The sequence below is a fragment of the Podarcis cretensis genome (genome assembly GCF_951804945.1).
Source record: "Podarcis cretensis genome assembly, chromosome: 6".
NCBI classification, from domain to species: domain Eukaryota; kingdom Metazoa; phylum Chordata; class Lepidosauria; order Squamata; family Lacertidae; genus Podarcis; species Podarcis cretensis.
The window spans coordinates 68,556,787-68,578,478 of record NC_137175.1 but is presented as its reverse complement, the minus strand read 5'-3'; the positions used below and the strand labels follow the sequence as shown (position 1 = coordinate 68,578,478).

General features: G+C 41.8%; 1 protein-coding gene across 1 annotated transcript in view; it reads left to right on the top strand.

The window, feature by feature from the left end:
* The window catches only part of LOC307219182 (vitellogenin-1-like), a gene marked incomplete at its 5' end in the record, with an annotated part of 32,077 nt that extends 20,746 nt beyond the window's left edge, over positions 1–11,331 (top strand). Inside the window, 14 exons of the mRNA XM_079982186.1 lie at positions 128–314; positions 971–1,086; positions 1,890–2,447; positions 2,576–2,650; positions 3,095–3,232; positions 4,571–4,783; positions 5,507–5,649; positions 5,754–5,829; positions 6,850–6,982; positions 7,959–8,157; positions 8,835–8,938; positions 9,403–9,497; positions 9,615–9,780; positions 11,065–11,331. Of these exons, the coding sequence (XP_079838312.1) occupies positions 128–314; positions 971–1,086; positions 1,890–2,447; positions 2,576–2,650; positions 3,095–3,232; positions 4,571–4,783; positions 5,507–5,649; positions 5,754–5,829; positions 6,850–6,982; positions 7,959–8,157; positions 8,835–8,938; positions 9,403–9,497; positions 9,615–9,780; positions 11,065–11,105 (2,244 nt within the window). The 3' untranslated portion in view covers positions 11,106–11,331. The remainder of the gene's footprint in view (positions 1–127; positions 315–970; positions 1,087–1,889; positions 2,448–2,575; positions 2,651–3,094; positions 3,233–4,570; positions 4,784–5,506; positions 5,650–5,753; positions 5,830–6,849; positions 6,983–7,958; positions 8,158–8,834; positions 8,939–9,402; positions 9,498–9,614; positions 9,781–11,064) is intronic.
* Positions 11,332–21,692: the final 10,361 nt, after the last annotated feature.

The window sequence follows — 21,692 nt, the reverse complement described above, 5'->3', positions numbered from 1 at the left end:
TGCCGTGTTTTATATATGCAGCGTTCCAACTGAATTACTGATCTTTACCAAAATAATAATGATGATGATGAGGCAGAAGTCTGAGATTGCAATCTCTCATGCTGGACTATGTTCATCATCCATCCAGGACCAAATTTCTGCAGAACAGTCAGAACATTACAGGCCTGCCCCTCGTCACACTGAGTGTGTTGAAGCATGCACATTTGGATGTAGGGCTTGCGTTGAATGGTCAAACATTTATGCTGGGTGCTCCATAGATGACTCTCTGTACAACTTGGCTGGCGAACATACTTTTAGAGTAACACTCAAGCAAGGTAACTCTTCTTTATTCTATGATGTTTGTTGCGGTGTGTTTGGTTTTTTTACAAAATGCAGAGGGGTTCAGGGAAAAGAACAGGAGCAATATTTCCCTGGACAATTGGCAGTCCTTCTGGATAATGTGGGTTGTGTCATATGGGACTGGTGGTGGTGGAGAGCAGCTCACAAACGGCTGTGGTCATGCTGTAGTTCAGTGTCATCTGTCGGCAAATGGCACTGTGAACCACAGTGGATGAAAGCCTATGAAAATATACAGAAGGAGATGTGCACACAGAGACATACCATAAAGACTTGTGGTTGGTTAGAACAGACTCATTGAAATCATCTTAATGACAAAGATATTGTTATTATTACTATTACTATTATTGTTATTATTATTATTATTATTATTTATACCCCGCCCATCTTGAACAGGTGACAAAACAATCTGAGGTTTACTACCATAGTTCTCAAGCTGGTCTTTCACTAGGCCTACCAGTGAAGCCACAGATTATGCATGGTGGTCACAGAACACATTCATATGCCATACAAATCAATGGACCCAACTGGTGGCTGCATGTATCAAAAGTGCCCATTGACTATGTTTCAGAAACCATGATTTATTGCATAGATAAACCATGCAGTAACACTAATACTAACTCTATAATTTCAGCTGAGAGAAGAGCACCCATTGAGAAGTTACGATTGACTGTTCAAGGAGGCGCTCATTCTAGTTTACCAATGGTGCGTTTGACGAGAGATGAAGAAAGACATTTAAGAAGAATTCAGGTATTTCTGATAGCAATACATATCACCATGTGGGAGGGGCTACTATCCATATGTTTTATATTCTACAACTTGTTCTAGCTTTCGGACAGCATGTACAGTATTACATTTAAGGCGTTAAACTCAAGGGTGGGGAACCTTTGACCTTCCAGATGTTGCCGGAGTCCCATCAATCTCAGCTAGCATGGCCAGTTGCCAAGGGTGTTAGGATTTTGAGTCCAACATAGGGCTGCCATACATCTGGAATTTCCTGGACACACCCAGGATTTGTTTTCCAAAAATAGCGTCCACGCAGAATTTCCATAAATCAGTTAAAATAAAAATTGCTCAAAAATAGCTCATTTTTTTAAAATTTCAGTTTTATTATGCAAAAGCAAAGCTCAACAACTTTTGTGTCTGGATTTTCTTATTGAAGTATGGCAATCCTAGTCCAACAGCATCCAATATCGTGAACTAAGGAAGCAATTAGTTAAAGACTGATCTTGATTGTATATGTGACCTATGCATTTGTGTAAAATGTTTTCTTGTGCCCCACGGAGATCCCTTTGGTGCTGCAACAATGTAGGAGGCAGCAGTTACAAGCTGTCTTTGCATCCACAGCAGGCGCAGTGATTTTTGCCCCCGGAACCACACTCCTTTGTCCCTTGAGACAGATGGGTGCCAACAATTCTGTGCAAATGAGAATCTGCAAATTAGCTTTCCCCCTCTGGCCAAACAAGAAGTACCATGTCTGCAAAATGTTCTTTTCAAGCTTAGAAAACTTAATATGACTGTGTTTGTTTTTCTCTGGGTACTTCCCCCATTAGCCCATCAGCAGCTCCAGCGAAAGCGATAGCTCTAGTGATAGCTCTGACAGCTCAAGCAATGATTGGGATGACCGGGATGATGATGAAATGATAGATATGAAGCAGCAAGAACGTTATCAGAAGCACCCCAGGAAGACTTCTTTGAAGAGCAGCAGCAGCAGCAGCAGCAGTGACGACAGCAGCAGCAGTGACAGTAGCAGCAGAAGCAGCGACAGCAGTAGCAGCAGCAGCGACAGCAGCAGCAGTAGCAGCGATAGCAGCAGCAGTAGCAGCGATAGCAGCAGCAGCAGCGACAGCAGCAGTAGTAGTAGCAGCAGTGACAGCAGTGACAGCAGCAGCAGCAGTGACAGCAGCAGTAGTAGCAGCGACAGCAGCGACAGCAGCAGCAGCAGTGACAGCAGCAGCAGCGACAGCAGCAGTAGTAGCAGCAGCAGCGACAGCAGTGACAGCAGCAGCAGCAGCAGTGACAGCAGGAGCAACAAGAAACAATCCAAGGGACGCCCAAGCAAACAGAAGCATGTTAAGGACAGCCACATTGGCAGCGGCAAGAGACCTTCAGTAAGTGCTTTCTATGAAACAACTGCCAAATTGTTCCTCCATTTACCAGAGTGCATTTGATTTACCTTCCCCCCCTTCTTCTTCTTCTTTCTCTTTGTCTTCTTCTTTGTCTTCTTCTTGGAATTTAGAAGGACTTGCGAGGTCTGGAATTGGCTAACGCGAAATACATGGCACACAAGGCAAAGCAGCAGGTGAAGCACCAGGTAGTTTTGATATTCTTGATTTTTTAAAATGGACTTCCTCTCCGAGAAAGACCGCAGAAATCCATGTCATGCAGGACAACCTTCTTTGGGGCAAACTCACCTAAATAAAAGGCAGTCCACCAGTGAGACTTTTTCTGCACCATTTTAAATGGTGCCTAGGAATATAGCCCATGTGACTTTGCAACATCTGATGCTGCAAATAGAGTTGGCTTCGTAACGCTTTAGGGTGGGCGTTCCAGAAGAAGCACCTGTGGCTACTGTCTGTAAAGAGGTTGTGAGCCATCCATGTGTCTGAAAAGCACTTGGGACTTTGGAGAAAGGGGAAAAAAATTCCACCTTATAGTGTGAGTGACAGGTCCTATATATCACAGTGTCATCTCCTTCTCATGCTCTCTGTTTATTTCTCTTTACATTTTATTATTATTATTATGGGGTGAAAATCAGCAAGCATCAAGCAGTTCATCATCAAGCAGTTCATCATCATCCTCTGAATCCAGTAGCAGCTCTAGCAGTGACTCCAGAAACACCAGAAGCAGCAGCAGAGACAGAAAGCAGAAAGGTGGAAGGAGCAGCTTGCGGGAGGTAAGTTAATAAAAGTGGAAAAGAAGTCATTGCTTCATTCCTTAGCTTAGGTCCAGGTTTCAGTCAGGTAATTAATTTACAGGAAGTGGCTAGAAGAGTTGTCAGTTTTTCTCCCTACCTTTATTTATTTCCTGTTTCTTTAAACTGCGATCTGAAGGCAGCCCTGTAACAGGAAGTTTTAAATGTTTGATATTTTAGTTTTCTTTATATACAGTCGTACCTTGGTTTTCGAACAGCCTAGTTCTCAAACATTTTGGCTCCCGAACGATCGAAACACGGAAGTGACTGTTCCAGTTTTCGGACGTTCCTATGGAAGCCAAATGTCCGACATGGCTTCCGCAGCTTCTGATTGGCTGCAGGAGTTTCCTGCAGCCAATCAGAAGCCGCTCTTTGGTTTTTGAACATTTTGGAAGTCAAACAGACTTCCAGAACGGATTACGTTCAACTTCCAATGACTGTATGCCGTAAGCCGCCCAGAGTGGCTGAGGAAACCCAGCCAGATGAGTGGGATATAAATAATTAAAGTTATTATTATTATTATTATTATTATTATTATTATTATTAAATACAAGAGGAAAGCATTTTCAAAACAGCTACAATTCTTGTTCATGTGTCTGTCCTAGTCACAGTGGAGGCTAGAATCTAATTGTGATTAAACAAATGAATGTGGTTTCACTTGCCTTATGCTTTGGGTGACATCTGTAATATTGTTGCTGTTTTTAATGTGGTGTGTGTGTAATCTTTATAAAATGTTTCAAGATTTCTCTTCTAAAAGTAAGTGGTATGAAAATATTACTGAATAATTAAGAAAACGTTACTCTTCCTATCTCTGGTTCACCCTTTCAATAGCACTTTGAGAAGTACAAATCAAATCAACCGGGAGAAAGCTGGGTGGCAGAGCATAAGGAAATGGAAGCAAAGTTCAGCTCCCCCTCCCCACACGCCCTTTTTAGTGTTAAAAGTGGACCCTCCCATTTTATAGATGAATGGGGCAGGCAAATAATTACACCTCTAGATAGACAGATTTTGCTCTTAGACAGCATGAAGTACATAAGGTGTCAACCACAGACTTTCTGCTACAGTTCCCAAAGTTTCCTGTAAAGAGATTTGATTGTTAAACCATGCTGGAAATTGTAGCTCAGTGAAGGGATTAGGGGTCTCCCAACATCTCTTAGCACCCTTAACAATGAACAGTTCCCAATAGTCTTTGGGGAAAGCCAGGACTGTTCAAAGTGGTATCACAGAGCTTGAAATTTATGGTGTGAATGTGACTCTAGCTGAAGGCAACTGATCATCATAGGCATTAAAATGGTGCCCTTTCGTTTTTCTGTCTTTCAGGACCAGGACCAGGACCATGGTGATTCACTACGACCTTACGTTACCATTGTGGCTGAGGCAGTTAGGAGTGATAAGAAAGAACAGGGCTACAAATTTTCAATGTACATGAAGCATGACCGCTACAAAGCCCAGATGAAAATAGTTGGAAGTGAGCTTGCCAGAACCAAGTGGAGAGCATGTCTTGATAGTGTTGTGCAACCTTACACACTCCAGGTAAAAAACAAAACATTTTTTAAAATGTGCTATCATTTATTTTTGTGGTTTGTAAGACAATTTTCAGCAATGCTTCTCTGAAGCTACACGTGATAAACTATTGAAATACAATAAAACAAATTTTCACTAATAATAAACATCAAATAGATTAAGAACCGAGGCAGAGCAGTTCTTATTTTTAAAGATAATAGAAACAATTATCCCACACTAGCTAGGGGGCACAGATTATTACAGGCAAAAGAACTGCTTAAAGTTGAAAGTTCACTAAACGTCAGAAATCAAAAAGCATCTCCTAGAATGTAGAGGGAGAAGTTGCTGCATCCTGGTGCAATAACTTGAAAAAAGAAGTGTTCCACCATACCTATGCCAATCTCAACATGCAAGTTTGTGAGGGGTGAGATAGTTCTTTAAATATCCCTTACCCAAGATCATTTAGGTTGGCCAATTGCTTGTTTATGAACTGTCAACTCATAGGAAAAAATTAACGGTGGTCTACAATACAGTTACTAAAGCACTCATTGGATTCTGTGATAATAAAACACAGAACAAATGGCCAGTCCCAAATTCTCTCACTGATAGAACAAAAATATTTTCAGCATATAAAACAGGGGCACCCCCCCCCCAGCAATGCAATGAAGATTCCGTTGTGATAGGATCCAAATGGGTCATTGGCTTTTCATTCCCATGATATTAAATAACTTTTTTTTTTATTTCCTACCTAAGAACGAACTGAGCTGGGGAGACAACTGCAAAGATTACAACATTCGAGTAAAGGCTTCCAGTGGGCTGGTTGCAGGACGGGACGCATTCGAAATTGAGATGAAATGGGCAAAGGTTCCACGCTATCTGGAGAAATGTGCTGCTTGGTATAGCATCCACCTCATTTCTTATTATACCTAATTGTTGCACATATTGGGGGGGGGGGTTAATTTTAAAAAATCTGACTGAATCCTATTTTTATTTCATCAAGGGTTATGGATCTCATTCCTGGTATTGCATACATGAAATACTTCACAGCGGTTTATCAGAAGAATCCTTCACGTCAGGTTCTGTTCAGAATAGTCCAGTCCTCTCCATGGACAACGGCTACAATCTTGAGAGTTCCTGGGGCATGTATTTGTTATCTCTTTTATTAAATATGGGTTATTAAATAAGTGTAGTTTGTCTTCAAGGAAGCAACTGGGTAGTCAGCAAGTATAGAGAATATATATTTTCAGGTTTAATTCAACCACATACCATCAAATTTGGGTGGTACACACACAGCAGGCCCCTACTCCCTAAAAGCAGACTTTTTTCCAAAAAAAAGAAAGTGATGTGAAAGTGCATTGGAAAGTGTGGAATAACAATTGCTTGATTCAAAGACTTATACTGTAGTGGCCTGAATATAAGCCACACCTTTAAAATTCGGGGGGGGGGGAGAGAAAAAAAGACAATACTCGAATATAAGCCACATCTGTTCCATTTTACCGTATGTCTGTTTCAGCAGCAATGTCACTAAAAGCCCTTTTTTGTAAGGTCGCAAATTTAAGCCACACTTTAACATTTCACAGTCGGAATTTGGAAAAAGAAGAAGTGAAGCTTATATTCAGGCCAATATGGTAACTTGCCCCAAACAAATCAAAATGGTTGCTCAATCGACAGGTCCCTGGAAGCAATCTGTAGGTTGGATCCATATCCTGTTTGTGTCCTTTCCACAAACAGAAGGGATTCTTCTGTTTGAAGATTCAGTCAAGATCCAGGGAGAAAGGAGGGAGATATTTTCTCGGTGCAGCTGCCTAATTACTTTTCATGCTCCTCCCAATAGTCCCCAACATGTGGAGAAGATTTTGAGGGGACACACAGAGCTTTAAGGGGAAGAAAGAATCAACAAAGATACCACCATCTCCACTTCCTCTAGTGAGAGTGGAACTGCTGAGTTTAAATTGGGATGTATCCCTATGGGTTTAGAAATTTTTTTTAAAAAGAAAGAAAGATATGTTTTAGTTTATGTAGTTAAATGATAAATCAAAACACAAGCTTTGTCTACAGCCACATTGGTCCTTATACATTCATTCTTTGTTTTCTAGGAAACCTTTTACAGAGATGGCCTCTGTTTTCCATTTTCTTTACCTGCTTTCGAAACTCCATATTATCAATCTTCAGCAAAAAGGGCATATGATTTATTTGAATTAATGTCATGGGCACCCAAAGGAGGTGAAGGTAAATTAATACTTTACTTACATCAGGCAAGTCTTTAAATTTAAAGCATTGCCTGTTCTTAGCTTCTAACAGGACCATTTTGCAAGCATATTGTTTCTAATTTTAAGCCTTCTGCAATTATATATTGTAAATGGATTTAGTGATTTTACACGGCTCATTTGATATATTTTTTAAATAATTATTATAAATTATGATGTTCTTCTTCTGTTTTGTAACCCACCTTGCAACCTTAAATACTTTGAAACTAATAAATAGATAAATAATTGACAGCACAGTCCTATGAACGTAAACTCAGACATAAGTCCCAATAAGTGCAAGAATACATACGTATGCCCAGAAAGTGTATATAAATTACAACCACATTATCATTTATCAAACTGCCAGAAGGAGTTTTCTTGCTTGCTTATAGCCACAAAAAGGTCATTTATCCATGATCAGGGTGGGCAGCAGTTATGGCCTGGCACAGTGCCCCAGGACCGGGAGGGACGGGGGACCAGCCCTCTTCTCAAGTCTGGCTGCTGGTTTTGGCCTTGGGCAGCTGCAAGGAGTAATGGGACTGGTCCACCGCTGATCCACTGCTGCCACCTTGGACTTGGCAGCACAGTCAGCAGAAGATCAATCCTTAGTGTAGCTTCTGAAGAGTAGGTTGAGTCCGAGAATCACTCCACCCTCAGGCAGATGCCAGGGTATCCCAGTAAAGATGGCTGAATGGAAGCTTCTGTCCTAATGGCAGCCTGGCGGGGGACAGCTTAGTTGACCTGCATCTTTTGTAAAAGTGGCAGAAGTCTGAAAAAAACTGAGATCTAGTCGAGCTGAGAGGCTTTTTGATCAAACAGGCTTCCCCGGTTATTCATCCGAACTGCAAGGGATGGAATCTAACAATAAAAAGTACTTCCAACCATCTGCCTAAACATTGCATATTTCTTATGTTCACTGCTGCATCTGACTTCTTTTTTGGGGGGTGTCATCTTGCCAGCTGTATGTGAGGTGGACAATGAACGGATCATGACCTTCGATAACAAGGTATTCAATGTAACTACAACCAAACATGCCTGTGACCTTCTGGTAGTCCAAGACTGCAACAAAAATGAAAATTATGAACCACGGTTCCGTGTTTGGATATCAAAGTCCAGACCTGATAGTCCAGGAGAGGTTCACGTCAATATCTCTTCAGAGTAAGTTTTAACAAATGCACAGCTTTTTCAGATAATATAATCGCAAGGAAAAAATAAAAGTTTAACCTTTACAGTGGTACCTCGGGTTAAGAACTTAATTCGTTCTGGAGTTCCGTTCTTAACCTGAAACTGTTCTTAACTGAGGTACCACTTTAGCTAATGGGGCCTCACGCTGCTGCTGCGCTGCTGCCATGCGATTTCTGTTCTCATCCTGAAGCAAAGTTCTTAACCCGAGGTACTATTTCAGCGGAGTCTGTAACCTGAAGCATCTGTAACCCGAGGCACCACTGTATTTCTGTTTCCCCCCTGTAATGGGAACTGCATTAGAAATAATTGCAAACTGGGCCACGGGACCCAGACTGCAGAAATGTGCAGTTAGTTTTCTCAGAGCTAAATGGAATCAGATCACAGTTATCCCATGTCATGCTGCTGGTGCCTTGAGGGGTCTATAGCAACCAATATTGGGGGAAGAAATGCATTTGGTTTCAAATTTAATGTGAACCTACTTCCTTTCAAACCACAGCAAAGGCAGCATGAGGAGCCTCAGGGGGGAATTGGTGCAGTTTTGCGGGCACTCGTAAATGACAACTATGGGAGAAAGATGGGCTGCTTTACACTGATTGTTAATATCAGTTTTTTCACCTTCTAACAAAAAGCATTTCCCTCCCCCCCCCCAGGATCAGAAGTTATATCAGAATCTTACCTACCATGAATAAACTTTCTTTGTTATACAATGAGAATCGAGTCCTGCTTGACAAAAAGGAGTTTGAGGATGAGAAAGGTACTGCATCTGATATTACGCTTTTTCTTAAATCACAACACAGTTTCATTCACCTGAGTCAACTGAAATCCATGTACTCTGACTATTGGTTATATATTGGTAATCAATTTTATTTTAAAAAAAACCTTGAATAACTTGGGACACACCCACCCTGCATAATAATGAAAGAAAGTAAACATTGAAAATAAGTTAGTAAGCCTTGATCAGTAAGGTGTGATGGGTTAGCTGAGTATCCTACCCATAAATTTGATTAAAATTTCTGTACACGGTAGTCAATACAAGCTGATGTCACAGAATCTCGCAGCAAAAATTGCTGTGTCTCTGGTCCCATTCTGTAGGCAAGATTCAAAAAGTAATGTAAAACGAATGAACGAAATGTGCACATTTCTATGTACAATGCTGAAACATGCTCTTGCTCTTGAAATAATTGGTAAGCCATTTTAAACTATCCCATCTCTCCACAGCGCATGTTAAAATGTGTAAAAATGAGACCACTATTGCTATTGAGGCACCACTGATAGGCCTAGTGAATGTGACGTACGATGGCGAAGTTCTGATGGTAAGTCTGACAGCCTGATGCTTTTTGTGTTAGGATTTCTTGCTCCATTCCTTTAATGCACTGCATTGTAAGGATACAAACATAAGCTTCTACAGTAAATATCCATTATCCATGCAGATTACAGTCGCTTCCAACATGAGAGGTAAAACCTGCGGACTCTGCGGAAACAACGACGGTGAAATGAGTAATGAAGCCCAGATGCCCAATCAAGAACAGGCATCAACCACTACAGAGCTTTTGCGTTCCTGGTCTTTGACAGATAGGTGTGATAGAGGTGATAGAGGTCAGTTAAATTTGGAAACTACATTCTCCATACAACTTCCCTAGGGAAAAAATGGCACAGCACCACATCACATCCCTCCCAGAGGCACTTGTAGCCGTGGATGGAATTGCCAGGCACTAGTCATGGTGGCAGCAACACCTTCTAGCCACTTAAACTGGTTTTTATCTGGAATTGGGGCAGTCTTTTAAGCTCTAAAGGCAGCCTTCAGAGCAGCCTGTAAAGTTGTAAGTAGCCTTCAACAAATATTAGGGGATGAAATTTTCAGTGAGAATGGAACAGAATAGACCTTGGTTTGTCCACATGCAGAAATGCCAAGGCTACCTGTCCATGCCTAATTCCCGACTACACATAGTTGGGAGGGGACAATGACAATTGTGTTGTCATTGATCTGCTATGCATCTCTCAGCTTGAAAGTTCAAGTCTCTCTACTTTCTACCATTACTAAGGCTGAAAATGTGTCTCTGTGAGCAGAATGAATGTCTGAAGCAGAGAGTCTTTTAAGACAGAGGTGGATATATACCCCCTTCAACTGGGATCACAGCTGTGCCTTTCATAAGGCAAAGCTGACTGCCACTGCAATGGAAGGAGGAAGGGAGAAGCGAGGCTTGGTACCATTAATGCAGACAGCTGGTGCAATGTCACTCTCCTTACTGAGTGGCCCTCTCCAGGGTTTGCCTCCCTTCTCGTTCTTGAAGAGGCTGGTTAGTTCAAACATATGTGTGCCTGTAGAAAATGTAACTTGAGAAAAGAGACATTGCACATACTTTTGTAAACCAAGAAATCATCAATAAAAAATATGTAAAAACAAAAAACAAAAAATGTATGCGTGACATTCAAATCCACTACACCATTGGGTTATCTGCCCATTAGTATTTCACACTTCAGAGCTGGATGTAGTTGCTTGATTAACTGAACTGATCTTTAGCATGTTACCTTAATAGGATAACCCACATATCTCTGCAGAAGTTTTTTGCACCAAAAATAGCATTATTATTTGATTTTTAAAAATTCTTTTTAGCACTTGCCTCTTTCTTTGCTTCTTTCAGTTTGGATTTGTAACTGTGTGTAAAAAACTGAAATAATTACCAATTTTATGCTGTTTGTAGATGTAGAGACAAAAATTAGAATTGTATACAGCATTGTAAATATTCCATACCCATTCCAACAAATTATTTGACTGGGGGGTTTTGTTGTTGTTGTTAATTCAAGGTGGGAATGTCCACACTGCTAAAAAATATATCGCTTGGACTCTGTTGATTGATGGTGATTTTCCTTTTTTGACAGAAATGGAAGCAACGTCTGACTCAGAGGCTTGGGCAGCTTAGCTCTGAGAAGACTCCAGACTGGGTGAACATTACCCTGACAACGTAGTTCAGATCAACCTTTCGATATCTCAAATTAACTGAGTTATCTCGAAAACCCCCTTGGGGATGCCAGTGCTACATCAAATGATAAATATATTAATTAATGTTAATTGGAACTAAACTAAAATCAAATGCATTCTGCATTGTATGAAGTTCTAAATAAAAAATACATTGTGCATTAAATAAATATGTGTGATCATTTTGTTCCTTTTCCACAAAGCAGTTCGGCTGAAAATATTTTAAAGAGAGAAAGAATCATTTATTGTTGGTTACTGTTCAGCTGTCACTAAAATAACCTCAACATCTTTCATGATAAAAACATGCTAACATAGTCTACTAGTTAACAGCTGACAAATTAACATGCCATACAAGCACAACACAGAATTTGGATTTCAGAAGGTTTATTTCTTTATTATTAATGACATTTATATACCACTTAATTATTCACATTGCTAGGTGGTGTACAGAAAAACAATCCACAAAAAATGGGACAACAAAGCCTTCAAAATTTATCCTAAAACCAAATATTACCTCCAAATGCCTGCTGGAACAAGGAAGTCCTAGCCATGCGCCCAAAGTTCAGCAAGTGGGAGGGAGTTTCACCAGCTTGGATCCAATACTCTGACTCCATGCCTTCTAGTACTTATGAGTTGTATGTCTGAGCCATGGAGGAACACCAATAGACTCCTCAGAGATTGCAGTGATCAGACAGGTCCTTAAGATATTCTAGGCCCAAGTTGTTAAGGGCCTTGTAAATTAGCAGAAGAACCTTGAACATAGCTTGGTAACATATGGGCAGCCAGTGAAAGCTTCTAAGGACTGGAGTTGTGTGCTGGTAGTAGTCTGTTCCACTCAACAGCCTAGCAACAGCATATTGCACCAGCTGGAGCTTCCAGACCAGACACAAGAGTAGCCCCACACATTGCAGTCATCAAGCGTCAAGGTTACCAATACCGGAATCACCACAGCTAGCCTATTCCTGTCAGAGTTGGCCAGAGTTGGTAAAATGCACTCCTAGCTGTTGAGGCTACCTGAACGTCAACTGATAAAGATGGATCCAGGAGCAACCCCACCTGTTATTTCAGTGGTTTAATATATTTGGCCAGGGCAGGGAGATGGCCAGCTTCCCAGACACTGGAACTACATTCCCATGGTGCCTCTGTCTTCTTGGGATTCAAGCTCAGTTTATCAGCCCTCATCCATTCCACAACTGCATCCAGACAAGGTTTCAGACTATGCTTAGCCTCACCTGACTCAGAGGTTATGGTGAAATGGAGCTGGTTATCATCAGCATACTGAACACCATTTGCCCTCCAACTCCTCTACATGACTCCCAATTGCTTCATGTAGATGTCAAAGAACATTCACAATGGGATTGTTCCCTGAGGCACACCATAGCACAAGGAACAGGGAGCCAAGAGACAATCCCCTAATGTTATTCTCTAGACACGGCCCTGCATGTAGGAATGGCAGCACTGTAAAACTGTATCCCCAGTACCCAGCCTACAAGGTCGGTCCAGGAGGATACCATGGTTATTGCCACCAACAGACTGAGAAGGTGGTACCCTGTCCCACTCTTGTTACAGGACAGCTTGGTGTCCAAGGCTGATGCAGTCCCAAAACTGCCTGAACCAAGAGTGAAACAAATCCAGATAGTCCATGTCCTCCAAGGACTCCTGTGTCTATTCTGTCAGGGTTCAGCTCTGCTTAGTCTTAGAACCTGAGGTCTCCTTGGATAAGGAAATATCCACCCAAGATGTTTCAGTGATGCTTTCAAAGTGTCCAGCTAGTGGCACATGAGACTACTTGGGAGGAGGGTGAAGTGCATGGAAGCACCCATGAAGATCAGGATCTGACTGAGAATCAGAAAGAGGTGGAACCTCAAGTTCCCAAGCTCCAGTCTTCCTGAACTGGGCAAATGGACTGTCTGGACTGAGACAGCTCCAAGTGAAAGGTTGCAGCCTGCTGAAGAACAGAGAGAGGCAGATCACACGCAGGCTGAGCAGGGTTCACATCAGACAGGGGTAACTTCACCGCCCCGTGGAATGCAGGTTGCCAAGGGAACAATCTTGAATGAGCAGGATCTCAGACAGGACTCTCATGGGGAGGAAAAAGACATGGGAGAGAAGATTGACAGTCTGTCTTCTCAGGAAGAAGTTGGAGGGCATCCAATGAGCCCACGCAGTCATCGCTGGGGGAGAATGTATGACAGGAAAAAGAATCAGAAACGTAAGGGTCATAGGTTCCGTTTATGTTGGCGGAAGAGGAAGGACTCTTTAGAAGGGTCATCATGATGGATGATACTGGTGGCAGGTTAGAGCCATCCAGAGAACTCTGCTTTTTGCAATAAATCTTCCTTTTTAATTAACCATGCTTGCTGTGTTATCAAGTCAGAAACTGGGACTCCTGACATGGACATAGCGTGCTCTTTTCCACATGAACAAACACAGCTCCATTACTGGGTAATTCATAGTTTAGCATTATATGTACAAGCCTTTGGCAAATATGTTTCCCTCACCAGCACCAGCAGGAAATAAATAAATAAATAAATAAATAAATCCCCACCCATCTGGCTGGGTTTTTAATGTCTGATGCTGTATTGTTTTTAATATTCGGTTGGAAGCCGCCCAGAGTAGCTGGGGTAACCCAGCCAGATGGGCGGGGTATAAATAATAAATTATTATTATTATTATTATTATTATTATTATTATTATTATTATTATTATCACATCAGACATTAAAAACTTCCCTAAACAGGGCTGCCTTCAGATGTCTTCTAAAAGTCAGATAGTTGTTTATTTCCTTGGCATCTGATGGAAGGGCATCCCACAGGGTGCGCGCCACTACTGATCAAAAGCAGTCCCTTCTGTTCTTAGCTAACCACAGCTTGTTGTGTCCAAACCTGGATAAACTGTAGTTAGTTTTAGCTTTTACCAATAGACTGACCTCAAAATGCAATGTAGGACTCTGTTTTGCTCATTCCTGCATTGCAGGGATTTTGGCCAGATGACCTTTGGAGTCCCTTTCAATTCTACAGTTCTATGATTCATATAAACCATAACCAAAACTAACCACAGTTCCGAGTTCAGATGACATATCAAACTTTGGTTAGCTGGATCTCCTAATGGCCATAATGGAGGAGGAGAGAGGGTAAGCTAGCCTGCACACATAACATTAAATAATGGTTCAGCATTATGCCTGAACCAGACACTGTGTCACTAACTGGTCTTTTTCATTTATAAGACATTCGTTCTTATTTATTACCTGCCAATGGCACATTTTATCAATTCCAGCCAGAACATTTTCCCTTGTTTGCTTCTGTTGAGAGCATTAAACTTAGAAATGTGCCATGGGCACTTTACAGAAATCCCTGCTATATATAATTTAAAATATTTGTATGTTATATTTCTATGCCAGCCCAACATTACATTAAGTGGGTGATGAAAGCTTAACGCCATTAGATTTCCTTTTAACTCCCACTTGCATTTACAAAAATCATATTTTCCATACCATAAAGTCACAGTGAGCAGTTCTTTCCTTTTTTTCATAATTTTGGTAAACAAGGAAAATCTGTGCTTGCAGCTTTTAGAGGAACTCTTCTGCTCTAATGTATTCATTAAAGGAAAGCTTTTGTCTACCTACAGTACTAATTTAAATTACCATTTCCATGAAAAATTAGCCCAGCAGGCAGAGGAATCGTAAAGATGGACAAAGGTGGGCTGGAAACCCCAGGGAAGGTCTTTGTGGATGGGGACAAATAATTGCAAGGAAATAGATGCATCCTGAACAAAGAATGTGAATTTGGGGGCAAGGATTGGGGACTGAGTTTTTTGATCCTAAAATGCAAAAACATAAAACAAACATTAATCCGAGGGGGAAATGTGAGGCTAATTTCTCCAGTTTAAAAAAGACTGAAGAACTGCTCTGCTGCCCTGTTTTGTGAGATGCACTTGTAGAACTGATATATTCAAACTTTTTTCTTTCTTTCTTTCTTTTAAAAAAAACTTCTATCAAATAGTGAATAATAAATACACAGCAGGGCAAACAGGACAATCCTTTCTATTTAGGGGACCAAGTTGTTTATGTATTTGCAAGATGCCATACCAAAAAATCAGTCTTTCTCCCAGGTTTACAACAATGCCTTGACCATTATCTCACTCTTCTTCTTCTTCTTCTTCTTCTTCTTCTTCTTCTTCTTCTTCTTCTTCTTCTTCATTCTACATGTAAACTTTTGTGCATTTAAAATTGACTCCAGAATTTATTTTCTTTAAATCAGATGTTCAAATAATGTTGTGTGTGCGTGCATAAGCATGAGCATTGGTGTATGTTAAGCGTGATCATGGGAAATTACAAATATTTATGGCCCTATCAGACATCATAGATATTTACCTTCCATCTCCTTGCTTTTCCCATTAATTCTCATTGCACATTTTCTATCCCTCAAACTGTGGGGGGATACAGTCTTAGAATGGATTACAATGTGGTAATATAGAGCGAGCAGGAATGATATTGAGCTTCTTGTTCCTTCTCTCTCATTTGACATATATGATGAGAAGTATGAAGTAAAATACCATTTTAATCACTGTAGCTTCCCCTGATCATTTCCATTCTTCTCAGAACACCCAAGTCACACCAGGACATGTTGAACTTATAGTATACAATTGTCCTTCAGGCATGCTCTGTATGTAGTTCTCAGGCCATATGCGGTTACTGTAATGTGCAAACAAAAAAACATCTCACTATAGCAAATGCTTTAAAAATAAACTGCTTTTTTTCCAACTTAATAGGGAACTGTTAACTATAATGTTCAACTAGCCTACTGGAGTATATTCAGAGCAAGCCTTTGAAAGTGGCTTTGAATCTTCTCATCTCCCCAAAATCTCTCCCACCACCCTCCTGAAGTGGAATTTTTGTTCTGTTTTACATCTGCTCTAAAATTGCCTCGAGCAGAATCCTACCAGATTGGAAGGAAGACAAGACTCAACTTATATGTCCTGTAGTCATTTAAATAGGAAGTGTGACATGCACCCCACCCTTGACATCACAATACAAATGCTGCTGAAATGCAGCAGTGAAAACAGCATCCTTGTCTCGTCTCCTTCTTGTGGCTTTGACTGCCATGAGTTTGACTCTTTGCTTCCCCTCCTGCCACCTCGAATGGGAAACGCTATCCAGTGAGATGGTTCATTCAAAGGCCAGGCTGGTACTCTAGGAATGAATGCAACCTGGAGATCTCAGCAGCCGCCAACCGGCGCCGAAAGAGAGGTGAAGCGAGCATGCTGGGAAGAAAGGGAAGTGATGCAGCAGCTGTTTGGTTTTACCTTTGGTAGCACAGAGAGTGGCAGCCATTCATTCATAGTCAAGCAAAGTTCTGTTCCAAAAGCAGCTTCAAAAACTCTGGGAGTGAAGGATGGGGGGGGGTGCTTTTGTGAAAGGTGGAGGGACCGGCTTTTATTTCTTCTATTCCATTCAGGACAGAGGTTAGGCAAGTTTCATATTATTTCCATTTTTAAAGAGCCTCTTTCATTTTTGTGTGTGCGCGCATTGGCTATTCTGCGGACGACAATTTGCGTTCATTAGTGCCCCCATACTGAGATGGCTGAGCATCTATCAAAAGACAGAAGAGAGACCCACCGATGCTCCTGGCTGTGAAATCCAAACATAATGAAATCTAGTAATGTGCCTTGAACTGGGTGAAGAAAAGAATAAACTCAGATGAAAATCCATCTTCCCCAAAAACTTAAAAAACATATTAATGTTAGAAGTGTCAATACACAGGTGCTCCTTTCCCCAAATATACCACACACAGGCATCGGTTCCATTGAGGCACATAGCAGGTGTTCAGACTAAAAAGTCACTGTAAATTATTCTTGATCTGTTTGAAAAAGTTATGTCTAAACTGGGTGTGGGGGGAATTCAAATGTATATTCCACAGTCTTCAGTACATACAGTACGTACATATAAAATGCTGATTTTGTAGTGTTACTGTGAGGTACATATTGTGCATATTGTATTGTTGGTTTTATTTTGATTTCATAGCAAGGGGAAGCTGAATAACAAATGTAGGCCCCACCACACAATCTCTTTCCCTTTCACAAGCTATTTTGGATGTGATGGTTAGCAGGATCAGTACTGCAGCACTCCAGCTGGGCCATATTGATAATAGTTGTTTCTGTGAAAATACATCAATGGGACTCTTGCCCTAGGCTAGAAAGTCTACTCACATTAGTCTTAGGAGCAGGCGTAGACTGGATGAAGGATGATCTTGTATAGAAATGCTTTGCGGGGGACCCCACAAACCACTTCGCCACTGCCCCAAGCTCCCATGGTTGCTTCTTCCCTTCCCACTTTCCAGAAGACAATATAGGAGAGATATAAGCACAGGAGAAGAAAATGCCCCCTTTCCCTTTCTGATATATGAAAGAAAGGGGGGGTATTCTTTCCCCCTTCACCTTGATCACCACCTTAGCAAGATAGCAAGAAAGGGAAGATTCTTTCTTTCCCATAGCAGAAAGGGAAAGGGAACTATTCCTTCCTCTTCACTCTCCATCGCCACAAAATATTCTAGGAAGAAGCTGGAGAAAGAACAAAAAACTTTTTCCCCCGATGCCTGAAACAAAAAAGGACATCTGTTCTCTTTTCTTCTGCCCCACAACTGCCTGACACGAAAGTAACGGGTGGTGGGGGGAAAAGTCTCTTTTTCTTCCATGTATCAAAGAAAGGGGGGGACTTGTACTTACCCCTACCCACGGTTAATAATTGGGAGTGTGGAGGAAAGGCATGGGAATGTTTGCTACCACAGAAAGTGGCAAAGAAATCAGGATTATAGCAGTGCCACCATACAAAAAAAGCAGCAAAGGAAAGGTAGCATCAATGGCTGGAATTGCCATCTTTGCTATTCAGTTGGTTCGTTCGTACAATGCAGTGAGCTAAACCATGGCTAAGCAAGATTGCATGAATGTGCAGCCTCCTAGAACGGGGATCACAGCCAAACCGTTTCTCCCTGGTACAATTTACTGCCATGTTATGCTGAGCGGAGCCAAAACTCTGAACTGGGACTCTCTCGAGTTTGCTGTACTTTGTTTTGCTAACCAGGCCAATGTTTACCCAGACAAAGAAGTTATTTACTCAGGTATTTTCTTCTCTCTCTTTACCTTCAGTATTCTGTGGCTCCTGCAAGTTCACTGTGTGGTTTGGATTTTTTTTTAATTGCTTTTACTTTTAATTTACAAACTTACATACACCTGCAAATCTAGGAACTCACCTGAGCATGTAGAACTTTAGTGTTGGATCGCCCTGTTGTGCTTCCAAATTTGCCATAAGAGGGAACGAAGGAATAATGGATGAAACACAGCACTTTCCTTCACGAGTACAAAAATAAACACATTTGTAGGCATACCTGTAGATTCTTTATATAACCCCCCTTGTGAGTTTTTATTATTAAATCCTGAACTAGAATTTCAGCCTAATAAAATAGTGTATGGGTATATGCACAGCTCATCCATAGTTCTGTTGGAGAGTTTGCATCCCATTTCTAAAAGAAGTAAGAAAAAAAGATCATTTAAAACCAAGGATGTGCCTGTTAACTCCTGTTAAGCTGCTGTATAAAGCAGAAGAGCTGCTTTACCCCAGAGGGCGTTTGGTACCATATTGGCCTGACCTTTTTTCCTCACCTTTTTTCCAAATTCCGACCATGAAAAGTTAAAGTGCGGCTTAAATTCACGACCTTACAAAACTTAGCTTTTACGATATTGCTGCTGAAACAGACATACGGTAAAATGGAACGGGTGTGAGTGCCTGCGGAATTTTAAGGAAGCGGCTTATATTTAGGTATTGTCTTTTTTTCTTATTTCCCCTTGAATTTTAAAGGTGTGGCTTATATTCAGGTGCAGTTTATATTTGAGCTAATATGGTAGATCTAGAATGCAACTGTGAAAACAAAGAAATTGACTAGGATGTCTCAGAATCTCTGAATTATGGAGCAAGCAAGCTTCTTTCCATTATTTTCCCAAACACCCTTACATAAAATAGAAGACTGGGGCTACAGCAGAAGTTAGGCACTACAACTCTAAAGTATTTCTCTGCAGTTTTAAAAAATGCTAAATTATGACCCCTTTCTGCCATCTAGTGGTTCTGTTAGGTTATTATAGAGTGGCTCAGTGTTCTGTTTTGCTGGTTGATTTCCAGGTTTGAAAGTATTTGAGGGGATGTAACACATATTCCCACCCATCTCTTTTCAATTCAGAAGCATGGCATTATAAATGCTGAAGATTTGCAAGCACCAATTTCCCATTATGTCTGTAAGTAAGCAGGCACTCTCTAGGCCCATCTTGTTTTGGTTATAGGATAACTAGAAATATTACTAGAATTACTAATATTACTATTAATATTAATATTAATAATAGTAATAGAATTACTAGAATTACTAATATTACTAGAATACTACCATTCCTAGCAGGGTTAAGGGCACAATTTTCTTGAAACCTATCCGAAGCATTTGTGATTCCCACATTAAAAGCAAGCAGGTTTAGAATTTTCTATACATTTCAAAAAGCGTTTTTTGTTCAAGGATCTCATTTCCCAAAGAGGTAAGATGTTCCAGGCAGGATTTCTGGCAAACTCCCTTGTGAAGAAATAGTACTAGAGGCTATTATGACTATCTCTTTCAAGGACAAATCAGAACCTGAGGAGCTGTTGGTGGGGGGTAGCATTTGTTGTTCAGAATCATGTTTCTATCCATTACTGCAATCATTACTCATTTTATCCACAGCAAATGTAGGGTTTATGGAGCAGAACCTGTAACAAAACTTACATTGTCTGAACCCCTCTTTTTACTGTGCACAAGTCTATCTATAGCTGTTAGACTTGTGGCTATATAAAGCATCCACGTTTAGAGACAGTGTAATTGCTCCTGAACAACAATTCCTGGGGAGTAGCAGTGGGGAGAAGCTTTTGCTTTCATGTCCTGCTTGTACATTTAAAACAGGACTAAAGCCCTAACAAGTGGACACTCATGGTAGAGAGACATTTGTGGACAAAGAAGATCCCTGGATGGTTAAGTCTATGGGGTTGTGACACTCATCTTGTTTTCAGGCCAAGGGAGCCGGCGTTTGTCCAGAGACAGCTTTCTGGGTCATGTGGCCAGCATGACTAAACCACTTCTAATGGAATGGGAGCACTATGACAAAAACCAGAGTGCACAGAAACAGTGGCGTAGCGTGGGGGGTGCCAGGGGTGCCGGCCGCACCGGGCGCAACTTGGGCGGGGGGCGCACTCGCACTAGCAGCTCTCTGCCCCTACTAAAATCCACGGGTTAGGGAGCCCGCGCTCGCTCGGCTTGGCGAGGAGGTCGCAGAAGGGGGAGAGCAAAGCCTTCTGCCGCGGGCAAAAAAAGGAGAGGAAGCCGGGCGGGCGGGCGGGCGGGATGGCTGGCTGGCTGGCGGGGGTCTGGCTGCGCCTGCTGCTGCCGTTGCCGCTGCTGCCGGGCTTTGACAGCTTGGCAAAGCGGAGGGAGAGGAACTTTATGGTAATTGCGACTCTCTCTCCACTGGCCGCCTGGGTAGTGAGCCAAGCCGAGCAGGGAGTCTGGCGAGGGGGCGGGAAGAGACTTTCCCCCCTTTTTTCCACCTTGCCTGGTCAAAAAGGAGAGCGGAGTCTCCTCATGGCGCCCTCAGGCAGGGCAGGGCAAGGCAAGCAGAGCGAGGAGGAGAGAGAGGGGAAGGGGGGGGAAGCAGCCAGGAAACGCCGCGGTGTGGAGGGGGAATCAATTAAGGAGAGAAAGCGAAAAGCCTTGGAGAAAGGGAAAAAAGGAAAGAAAAGAGGCAGCTCTGGGAGAGCGCGGGGGAAAGAGAAGCCTCGCTGCTGCTGCTTGGGAGAGTAAATTACTGTACTTGCCTTGCCCCGGGTTAGGGGGCGCAAATTACTTGCCTTGCCCCGGGTTAGGGGGCGCAAATTACTTGCCTTGCCCTGGGTGCTGATAACCCACGCTACGCCGCTGCACAGAAACCCCATTTACCTTTCTTTCACCTATTTATCTACTTGCACTGGTGTGCTTTCGCAATGCTAGGTTGGCAGGAGCTAGGGCAGAGCAATGGGAGCTCGTTGCGCAGATTCAAACCGCCGATCTTCCTATCAATAAGCCCAAGAGGTTCAGTGGTTTAGACCACAGCACCACCCACATACTAAGTCACAAAGTCACAGCTGGAATGGTGTTCTCACTAGGAATAAAGAATAAAAACACTTCCTGCAGTAAGGTACAGGGCACAGGATAAACTCTCAGGAGCTGAAGGCTACACATAGCAAAGGGCTGTAGGAAATCCCCTCTTTTCCACAAGGCCATCTCATTATTTCAGCATCAAGCCACTAAATTCAATATGATTCAGAAGAGCACCTTATCTTTCTTAAATTGTCTGTATTGATCTCCACTAGAGGGCAAACTTGATCAGCATTTAAAAACAAGACCCTGAAGCAAGACAAATACTAATAACAGACTTCACCTCTAATTGTAATGAACATTTAATAACAGGAAAAAAATCACACACACAAAAA